Here is a 12168-nt window from a genome sequence, read left to right on the forward strand (position 1 = left end):
CCCTTTCCTAAAACCATGTTGACTGTCTCCCAGTACTCTGTTACCATATAGGTAATTTTCCATTTTGGCTCTTATTATAGTTTCCATAAGTTTGCATATAATAGAAGTCAGGCTTACTGGTCTGTAGTTACCTGGTTCAGTTTTGTTTCCCTTTTTGTGGATCGGTATTACGTTTGCAATTTTCCAGTCTGTCGGTACCACCCCTGTGTCAAGAGACTGCTGCATGATCTTGGTTAGCGGTTTGTAAATTACTTCTTTCATTTCTTTGAGTACTACTGGGAGGATCTCATCCGGCCCAGGGGATTTGTTTATTTTAAGAGCTCCTAGTCCCTTTAACACTTCTGCCTCAGTTATGCTAAAGTTATTTAAAACTGGATAGGAACTGGATGACATGTGGGGCATGTTGTCAGTATCTTCCTTTGTAAAAACTTGTGAAAAGTAATCATTTAACATATTTGCTATTTTTTTTTCTTCCTCTACGATTTTGCCATTTGTATCTCTTAAACATTTAATCTCCTCTTTGAATGTTCTCTTGCTGTTGTAATATTGGAAAAACATTTTGGAATTGGTTTTAGCTCCCTTAGCAATGTTCATTTCTATTTCTCTCTTGGCCTTTCTAGAGAGAAATAGAAATGAACATTGCTAAGGGAGCTAAAACCAATTCCAAAATGTTTTTCCAATATTACAACAGCAAGAGAACATTCAAAGAGGAGATTAAATGTTTAAGAGATACAAATGGCAAAATCGTAGAGGAAGAAAAAAAAATAGCAAATATGTTAAATGATTACTTTTCACAAGTTTTTACAAAGGAAGATACTGACAAAATGCCCCACATGTCATCCAGTTCCTATCCAGTTTTAAATAACTTTAGCTAGATAGATAGATACTATCACCTTGCGCAAAGTAAAAAGGAGAAACAAACTTATTTCTGCTCCACTGAAAAAGTTGTTCCTGCAGTTCAAATGTGAAAATTCCAGTGTCAGAATGTCACATAAGAACATAAGAAAGAACATAAGAACATAAGAAAGTTTACAAACGAGAGGAGGCCATTCGGCCCATCTTGCTCGTTTGGTTGTTAGTAGCTTATTGATCCCAAAATCTCATCAAGCAGCTTCTTGAAGGATCCCAGGGTGTCAGCTTCAACAACATTACTGGGGAGTTGATTCCAGACCCTCACAATTCTCTGTGTAAAAAAGTGTCTCCTATTTTCTGTTCTGAATGCCCCTTTTTCTAAACTCCATTTGTGACCCCTGGTCCTTGTTTCTTTTTTCAGGCTGAAAAAGTCCCCTGGGTCGACACTGTCAATACCTTTTAGAATTTTGAATGCTTGAATTAGGTCGCCACGTAGTCTTCTTTGTTCAAGACTGAACAGATTCAATTCTTTTAGCCTGTCTGCATATGACATGCCTTTTAAGCCCGGAATAATTCTGGTCGCTCTTCTTTGCACTCTTTCTAGAGCAGCAATATCTTTTTTATAGCGAGGTGACCAGAACTGAACACAATATTCAAGATGAGGTCTTACTAGTGCATTGTACAGTTTTAACATTACTTCCCTTGATTTAAATTCAACACTTTTCACAATGTATCCGAGCATCTTGTTAGCCTTTTTTATAGCTTCCCCACATTGTCTAGATGAAGACATTTCTGAGTCAACAAAAACTCCTAGGTCTTTTTCATAGATTCCTTCTCCAATTTCAATATCTCCCATATGATATTTATAATGTACATTTTTATTTCCTGCGTGCAGTACCTTACACTTTTCTCTATTAAATGTCATTTGCCATGTGTCTGTGTCATGCTCAGTTCACGCATTATAGACCATTCTGGATTGTTCCTGAGACTGGCAGACAGGCAGACCTGCCAGTGTGTAAGCATGAGAGTCTTCAAATGAAAGTGGATACTCTCGCCTATATGAAGATCATAAAGATCAGTGATGCTTAAGAACTTAAAAATTTGGTTTGTTCATCTGGAAATAAGCAGTGCTGTTACAGACAGTGTGAACAATGTGGGGACAAGAAAACTGAAACAAACCCTAGTAATTAAGACCTCGCAATGACAGAAATCAACTGGAAAGAATGGGACTGCAAGCTCACAATGAAGAAATCAACTAGAAAGAATGGACTGCACAAAAGGAGCTCAAAGAAACTAAGAATAGAGAAAGCAAATCTGCGACTACAAAATTCAAGCATACAGCACTGGGAAAGCTGGAAAAACTAATATCCGCTACAAATAAGGAAGCAGCAAATGTATACTCGCATATTAAATATTCACAATCTATTCAAAATGAGGAAACAACTGGAAGAAACCCTCATAGAACACCGTCACAAAGACGGCCGAAGTGGGCGGTGTCAGAACCAGGAAAGGAATACACACAGACAGGACGAATAAAATGAAACAATGATGGTGCCTGCTTGCGCCAGTTTATTGCAAAATAAAAGGGTTGAACAAACAGAAACAGTACAAGGCACTCTACGCCAAAATAAAAGAGACAAACAAAAACAGACTATACTTAACAAAACGGTGCACGGACAGACACACTGACAAACACGGTGAGTTTTGAATACACAAGTATCGTGCTGGTCCCACCAGCACGCAATAGCAATTGTTGTAAACGATTTCTACTCCTCCTCTCCCGTTCTCCACTCACTGAACACCCAACCCCGAGTGGGTGAAAACATGCTGCTTTTACGCAGCTGTACCAAGACTCGATTGCTAATCAATCAATCAATTGGAGTCTCGGTACAACTGCACGTGAATTAATAAAGTGAAATTCCCCATGCTCACATATTATTTTTTATTTGCATGTGAAGTGCTGTGCAATCCTCGTGCCTAAATACAATTATACATTTCTAAACACACATGAAACACAGACCCGTTTATATCCCGTGTACCAATGCCTATACACCAACATTTAAAATCACCACACGCAACATATAACAGAAAAATACACACAGGGGCGGGCACTTTGTGACATATACCCCCCCCCCCCCCCCCCGTGCAAAGCACACATGGCCTCAACGGCCACCTCCCCCCTCAGTCTCAATGTCCTGGAAGAGGTGTCTGGAGTAATCCATGGGGGTGGCCATGGAGGGATATCCTCCTCCCCCCATGTCTTCCTGGCTGGTAGCTCCCTCTTCCGGGGCTTCAGCCACTGTTTCTCCTGCTGCGAAAGTGCGGCTGGGGGAGCTGGTCTCCTGACCTCCCTCCCTTTCTTTGTTGGCCCCGGTGCTTCCTGCAGTCCTGCAGGACTAGTACCGGCTCCAGGCAGCGCAAGCCATACAGTGGCCCCAGGTGAAGCAGAGGAGAGACAAGCAACCCCAGGCGAAGCGGGACCCTCGGCGACCCTAGGGGATAAAAGACAGAGAAAAGCAGCCCCAGGCGATGGGAGTGGCTGGCAACCCCAGGCAAAGCAGTTCCAGCAACCCCGGGCGATGTGGAGCGGTCGGCGACCCCGGGCGAAGCGAGGCCGGCATCCTTGGGCGAAGCGAGGCAGGGAGTCAGGACAAGCTGATGTGCTGGCCCTCTTTGTAGCCGTGCGGCCGGGCCGTTTTTCCCCTCATGCTCCCCTTAGCAGACTATGTAGTGACTGCTGAGGAATGCCAGCATCAAGTCCTGGTTATCTTGTACAGGGAGAGGCAGCTCCTGCTCCTCTCCCCCTGATGGTGATGGAGGCAGAGGCAGCTCCAGCTCCTCTCCTCGTGAGGGTGGGGGAAGTGATACCAGCAGGCATTCATCCTCTGCTGGTGGGGAATGTGATACCAGCAGGCATTCATCCTCTGCTGGTGGAAAGGGACCCAGCAGGCATTCACCCTCTGCTGGTGGGGGAAGTGATACCAGCAGGCATTCACCCTCTGCTGGTGGACAGGGACCCAGCAGGCATTCACCCTCTGCTGGTGGACGGGGACCCAGCAGGCATTCACCCTCTGCTGGTGGACTGGTGGAGGAGGTAGAGGCAGCTCCTGCTGCTCTGCTCCTGGCGGTGGAGGTGGCGGAGGCATGTAGTCTCCTGGCGGCGGAGGTGGGAACGGTGTGCAGTCTACCCTTATTACAGGGGACTGGTGTGGCTCTGCCTCTCTTGCAGGGGACTGGTGTGGCTCTGCCTCTGCCACGGAAGGGGAAACTAGCAGGCATTCTTCCTCTACTGGTTGTGTTGGTGGAGGCAGAGGCAGCTCCTGCTGCTCTGGAGACAGCGGTGGGACCTCTCCCCCTGGCACTGGAGACGGCTCCTCTCCCTCTGGAGGCAACAACAGCAGGCATTTTTCCCAGCTGGTGGAGACTTGGGCGGCGGACGCTCTGCCTTCCTCTTCCCCTTTCCCCTTCTCTGCCTCCTCCTCACCTTCCTCTCCTGGGCCAGTTCCATCTCCTGCCATGGAGGGGGGTCGGTCGGGTGCTTTATGCCCAACCTCGCCGACAGCAAAGCACCACTCCTCTCCTTTGAGGCAGGTTTCCTGACCCACCTGCGGCAATGGTACGGCCTTCAGGTGGATCCACTCCTCCGTGGTCTCTACCTCACCCCGATCGAAGGCCTGCACAAAAAGAAGGTCTTCATATGGGCACACGTCATGTAGGTGCCCATACTCCAGACAGGCGAGGCACCATGTAGCCCCTCCTTCTTTCAATTCCCTCTGGTGCTCATGTCACCTCTTCATGTGTTCCTCCACTATCCTTTTTTTTTTTTTTTAAATAAATCCTCAAAAAAAAAAAAAAAAAAAAAAAAAAAACCTCTCCTGGTCTGACGCTTGGAGGCGCTGTTAATCCCACGCAGGACACCACATGTCACAAAGATGGCCGAAGTGGGCGGCATCAGAACCAGGAAAGGAATACACACAGACAGGACGAATAAAATGAAACAATGATGGTGCCTGCTTGCACCAGTTTATTGCAAAATAAAAGGGTTGAACAAACAGAAACAGGACACGGCATTCTACGCCAAAATAAAAGAGACAAACAAAAACAGACTATGCTTAACAAAACGGTGCACGGACAGACACACTGACAAACACAGTGAGTTTTGAATACACAAGTATCGTGCTGGTCCCACCAGCACGCAATAGCAATTGTTGTAAACGATTTCTACTCCTCTCTCTCCCGTTCTCCACTCACCAAATACCCAACCCGAGTGGGTGAAAACATGCTGTTTTTATGCAGCTGTACCAAGACTCGATTGCTAATCAGTCATTCAATTGGAGTCTCGGTACAACTGCACGTGAATTAATAAAGTGCAATTCCCTGTGCTCACATATTATTACTTTTTACTTGCATGTGAAGTGCTGTGCAATCCTCGTGCCTAAATAAAATTATACATTTCTAAACACAAGTGAAACACAGGCCCATGTACCAATGCCTATACACCAACATTTAACACACCACACGCAACATATAACAGAAAAATACACACAGGGGCGGGCACTTTGTTACAAATACTAAGCTGTAATTCTTGGTGATTGCTCAGAAAATTACAATTGCAAATCTAATAGTCAGAATCAAGGTGCTCATTTTGGCGCATCCCATAAACTGGTGTCATGCCCTACAGCAGTGGTTATCAAACTTTATAACCCCATACCCCTTTCCAAACAATCTAGTCTACCGCGTACCCCCATCTCAGATAGGGTCATAATATACCTGTGAAAACAGAAAAAAAAAAAAAGTATTTTCTAATCACTACGCTTAAGTACTTACTCATGTTAACTGAATATATATATATATATATATATATATATATATATATATACACATACACACACACACACACAGAGTGTACAAAACATTAGGAACACCTGCTCTTTCCATGAAATAGACTGACGAGGTGAATCCAGGTGAAAACTATGATCTCTTATTGATGTAACCTGTTAATTCGCTTCAGTCAGTGTAGATGAAGGGCTGGTTAAAGAAGGTTAAAGAAGCATTTTTAAGCCTTGACACAATTGAGACATGGATTGTGTACGTGTGCCATTCAGAGGGTAAATGGGCAAGACAAAAGCCTTTGAACGGGGTATGGTAGTAGGTGCCAGGCATGCCGGTTTTTGTGTCAAGAACTGCAACACTGCTGGGTTTTTCACACTCAGCAGTTTCCCGTGTGTATCAAGGATGGTCCACCACCCAAAGGACATCCAGCCAACGCCAGGCCAGTGGTCGAAAATGGCTCATTGATGAAAGAGGCCAAAGGAGGCTGACACGAATTGTGCACAGCAACAGACGGGCTACAGTTAGAGAACTGACAGTCCAGTACATTGGTGCCGAAAGACCCATAAAAGAATGCACAACTCGTCGTACCTTGACACGAATCTGGTATGGCAGCCGACGACCTAACAGAATTCCACCTTTTTCAGCAAAACACAAGAAACTGCGGTTGCAGTGGGCTAAGGAACGAAAACACTGGACGACTGGAAAAACATTGCCTGGTCTGATGAATCCTGGTTCCTGCTGTTTCACACTGATGGGAGGACCAGGGTATGGAAAAAATCACATGAGTACATGCATCCACCATGCTGGGGGTCAACATTGCAGGCTGGTGGTGGTGGTGTGATGGTGTTTCATGGCACACATTGGGCCCCTTAATAAAAGTGGAGCAATGTTTGAATGCCACAGGATATCTGAACATCATTGCCTATAAGGTGCAGCCCTTCATGGCAGCAGTGCGTCCATCTGCTAATGGATTTTTTTTAGCAGGATAATGCCCCATGCCACAAGGCTAGGATTGTCCAGGAATGGTTCCACGAATATGACAGTGAATACAGCTTACTGCAGTGGCCTGCCCAGTCACCAGATCTCAATCCAATTGAGCATCTGTGGGATGAGATGGAACGAGCTATTCGGAGTAAAGATCCACTACCAGCCAACTTGACACAACTGTGGGAAGCATTGGAGTCAACATGGGCCAGCATCCCTGTGGAACGCTTTCGATACCTTGTAGAGGCCATGCCCCAACGAATTGAAGCTATTCTGAGGACAAAAGGGGGTGCAACTCAATACTAGGAAGGTGTTCCTAATGTTTTGTACACCGTGTGTGTGTGTGTGTGTGTGTGTGTGTGTGTGTGTGTCATATATATATATATATATATATATATATATATAAAAATGCATACCTACCAATGTGATGGATGTGTCTGCTTTTAATCACAGATTTCAGTAAAACTACACCCTGATTAGTAAACAATGCATCCTCTAGACAAGGGTATGTTATTCTGCATTTTAAAATGAACAAATTGGACTTCAAGTTACAAAATAATTTAAGCGAGTCATTAAAAAAATCAAAATAACCAAAATAAAGTCCTCTTAAATCTGGGAAGGGTACAATGAAAACGCACTAGATTTTCACATGTGAAACGGGTTATAAACTACAGAGTTTTGTCGTGCTATTGCATAAAACACAAAATACGTACAGGGGCGGAGCATCACGCCACAAGGGTGCATACAGTTATAAATCCTATATTCCAATTTCTATAGAATTTCTCTCTCAAGTGATCCTTGCTGTCAATCAGCTTACAGACTCAAAAAACATAACTGGACAATTTAATGGGCTCACTCTTTGTGGATGTCGCTTTACCTCAAGTCACCATGAGAAAAAACTTTATTCCACCCCTTTTTTTTTTTTTTTTAAAGAAATTAGCTTGTCTTCTGCACAAAACTATAAGCTAATTCTGAGCTGCTCAGCAATTGACAATTTAACTTAGGTCAGCAAAACTTCAGCATGAACCTACATGCAACATTTTGTTATTTCAAGAATTAAAAAAAATGAATGTTTGGTTTCAGAAGTAATGACTTATCTTGTTTTTCTGATATATTGTTTTTCATTGAAAGCAAAAAATCGTTATCATATTATCTCGCACAGAATGATAATGGTCAACATGTATGTCCTTCCCTATTCCCAGTTCTTTTCTGAAACAATTTGATAGCATAATCAGCAGGCTGGTTTGTGACATCTTAGACTTCCCTTTCCAACTTTGGTTATGCCCTACATGTAATCAAATAGGGAAACATATAAGACTCCCATTCCATAGCAGTTTGATCCATTTTCAAGTTTTATGTCTGTGTATGCAAATGGCTTACATAAGAGCTTGCAGCTGGTAAACCTGAAATTGTAGTGCAATTAGTACTATGTAAAGAAAGTCTTAATTGTTTCTCTGCATTACATGAATGACCTATTTACTATTATCTGGTACAATAAGCTTTATTTAATTTAACTTGTCTATTTTATTTGCAAGACATATCACCTAAAAAAACATCATTATTATAACCAACACCAAGGTACCATAACCGATACCAGGCATTCATATGAAAAAGACAATTTATGTAAAATAGAATAGGAAAATTATGCTATATATTCGATCTTCGCGCAAACCCCTCACAAAAAAATAGTGCTTTGGCACAAAATGAGATATTCTAAAATGGCAGTTGTGAGACATTGGAATATAGCAATTTTATGTGCAATTCGCAAATCTGTTTGTGCCTCGCAAAACCGTCTGCGCATTCACTACCAATATAGCAACTGCACACAACAGCCAAGCGAGAATGCAGAATGATGGACAGTCACCATTAGTAATGGCATTACCCCGACAAGCTGCTATCAATGGTGTTGTCACAGTATGTACCGATATGACAGCAGACGAGACCACACAATATATCGTGCACACATACATACGGACCATTCAAATACACAATTGGCTCCATAGCTAGGCGCTGAGTTTTCAAATTAATGTACTGATAAGCCACTGTTTTATTGAATACGGACAGTACTGTATCAAGAAACCTATATAGGTTTCTTTAAAGACCAGCTGATCCAACATAACTGTTATGTTTTTGTATTAAAACAAAAAAAGGCATTGGATACTGTCTTTTTCTGAATTATTATTATTTTTTTTTTTATATAAGTCATGCCGTGACAGTCTACTGTGGTAGCGCACTCTCTGATTTGTAAATATAACAAGTTCATTCCTCTGCAAAGTAAACAATCAGGCATTTTTATATACACAATACACACCCACTCTACTCACCCAGTTGAACATCATGATTAAGCCCAGTTTGTAAGGTTCTGAGTGTCGCCAGAATGCATTTGTTATAATAATTAATAATAATTAATTCTAAATACACTCCTAAAATGTTAATTGTAGCCTACTATGACTTCTTAATTAACAGTCTCTGCACAATTAGCAACATCAACATTCAGCAGACTGGACAGCTGCATAAAAATGTCCAGAAATTACAGTTAACAGAACTGTTTGTCCCACCTCAGCTAACTTATGATTGGACTGCTGCAGAGAAAATACAGGTCTTTGATTGGTTGATCGTATCACTCGTCTGGCTTTAGGAAAGCGTTAGCATGCCTTTCACAGCAAGAGTGCCCTGTCGATGTTTGGCTCTCGGAACAAGGTCATCATGCAGCATGTGACATAGATAAGTCAGCATGTCTCGGTCGAGACGATACCTGGACACGACTTGGTCATTACTGATATCCTCATATGTGTGCCAAGACCGGTATACACTTTCAGCATATCTTCGCCTATGTCAGGGTTGCTGTTGCTGGGTGTGCCTTGCATCATTCACATCCACACGTCGACGGACACGCTGCATGCTTCCCACGTTTCCTATTGTTGCCTGTTTGTAGTCAGTGCTGGAATGGTAGTGTGCGCGGAGTTAACGCAATCCTTTTACAATCCTTATTCTGCACGTCATAAACCTGGTTTTGTGCTTGGCGCATACCTTCGAACATACCAGGCTCAAGCATATTGTCGGCCACTCCCCCCATATTGTGCAATGCATACATTTTATTTCTGCACAGCGCAGAATGGATTATGATGCGCAAAAGGACATTTCGAATATGGCAACTTGGCACAACGGCCATTTGCGACGCGCACACCCCTCTGTGTGGTGCGCAAACCGTTCGAATATCGGGCCCAATATGTATGTATGTATTGTTAATGGTACATGATTGATGTTTTCACAAAAAAAGCAATTAAGTTAATATAATTTATAATGGGTGTCAGTTATTATATAAAGCCTGAAATAAAAAAAAGTGTATATTAAAAATTATTTTGTACTTTAGCAGAGTCGGGCAGACCAGCGTTTTTACTGCCCCTGTGATACCACTGTACTTAGGAGGAGTCTTTTCTGTGCTGTACCACACTTTATTTTACTGTGCTTCAATGACATTTACTATACTTTTATCCCAGGTTTCAACCCAAGTTTGAGTAATTTGGTTTTATTTACCCAGCGCGATGCTGTGTTCTTGGGGCACCAAGCCCAGACAGGTAACCCCTCCAGTGTGACCCCCCAGATTCCTCTCCTCCGAGGCTGTGGGAACGTGCCAGACCTTTACTGTGGTGTCCCGGCTGAGAGAGAGGAAACAAACAAATAAGCAAAAACAAAGAGACACCAAAAGACACCCAAACACACACAGGCGACACCCAAATACAGAGAGACACCCAGAGACCCCTAAATACACCCAAACATACAGACACCCAGATACACCCAAATATACACAGGAGACACCCAAACACAAAGACACCCAAAGATAAACACAGACCCCTAAACACACATACAAACACACAGACACCCAGAGACCCCTAAACACACAGAGACACACAAACAGACACCCAATCACACAGACACCCAAACACACAGACACACCCAGAGACATCCAAACACACACGAGCCACAGAAACACCCAAACACACACACAGAGACACACAAGCACACAAAGACACACCCAAACACAGACACCCAAAACAGACCCAAATAGAGACCCAGTGACATCGGAACACACAAACACACACAGAGAAACCCAGACACGCAGAGACCCCTAAACACACCCACACACACCCAGAAACACCCAAATACACAGAGACCCCTAAATACACCAACACACACCCAGAGACACTCAAACAGACACAAGGAGACTCCTAAACACACCCAGAGACATACAGACACGCAGACATACAGAGACACACAAACACACCCAGAGACCCCTAAACACACCCACACAAGAGACCCCTAAACACACCCAAAGACACGTGGACACCCAAACACAGACACACAAAGACACACCCAAACATACAGACACCCAAAACACACCAAACACAGAGACACCCAAAACACACCCAAACACACACACAAACAAACACAGACACCCAAACACACACAGGAACACCCAGAGACATGCAGACACACACAGACACGTAAACACACATAGAGACACACTGGTTCTCTGTTCTCAAAATAAGATAGCAATGCCTAGTAACCAACTCCATTAAAGGAATCTCAGGAAAATAGATGCAAAATAGAGAAGCAAGGTCATGTGGTGTAGGGATATCAGAAGTGAGTTAGGAATAGGACAGCGAGCAGTGATAGAACTGTTCCAGTGTCCTCTGTGTGCCTCACACAAGCATGCAACCACACACTCACACACACGCGTGTGCGCAATCACACAGATACATTGACACAGAGACAAAGTAACAGACACAAACATGCGCATGCAATCACACAGACAGAGACAAAGTCACACACACACGCAATCGGAGAGATACACTGACACTGAGACAGAGTCAAACATACGCACAAACATGCAATCACACAGACACACACGCGCAATCACAGGTGACACACTGACACCAAGATAGTCACACACACACACACACACAGTACCATACAGTACCGGAGAGTCTCACAGTGACAATGTTTCCTCACTGCACAAATTTCTGAATTTAAAAGAAATTCAATGAAGACTACAGACCGAAAACGGCATTAAATTATTTTTCAGATAAAAAATAAGTTTCTTTTTTTTTTGTTTAGAAATGTGATATTTATCATCTTGTGATTATTTGTATCTTCAGGAGATCAATGGCACCGTTCAATGTTTCTTTTTTTTTTCACTAACAAATGGTTGTAGATGAATATTTAATTAAATGTGTTTTTAGCAAAAATAAACATATAGCATTTTAAAAACAACATTTGAAGTTCTAATTTATATTTATGTGGCTGAAATCAGTCCTTGACAAACGCTTACTTTTTGCTTTAAAAATGTTGTTCCTATCATACTGTAACTGTAAGCAAGTATTTAATGTTTTTGTACTAAAAGTCACTACTGTAAATTTACAGTGATTTTGCTGTCAATAGTTATACTGTGCATTGACCATGTGTTTAATATGATGTTCCACACCTCACTGCTTCAAC

At 42.8% G+C, this 12168-nt stretch overlaps 1 protein-coding gene across 1 annotated transcript in view; it reads right to left on the bottom strand.

Moving 5' to 3' along the window:
• si:ch211-154o6.3 (uncharacterized protein LOC563854 homolog) overlaps nucleotides 1-12168 on the bottom strand; it is a 46099-nt gene that overhangs the window by 16653 nt on the left and 17278 nt on the right. The window contains exon 5 of the mRNA XM_041268384.1: nucleotides 10207-10328. Coding sequence (XP_041124318.1) covers nucleotides 10207-10328 — 122 coding nt within the window. The remainder of the gene's footprint in view (nucleotides 1-10206; nucleotides 10329-12168) is intronic.

Source organism: Polyodon spathula, chromosome 13 (genome assembly GCF_017654505.1).
Source record: "Polyodon spathula isolate WHYD16114869_AA chromosome 13, ASM1765450v1, whole genome shotgun sequence".
Lineage (NCBI taxonomy): Eukaryota > Metazoa > Chordata > Actinopteri > Acipenseriformes > Polyodontidae > Polyodon > Polyodon spathula.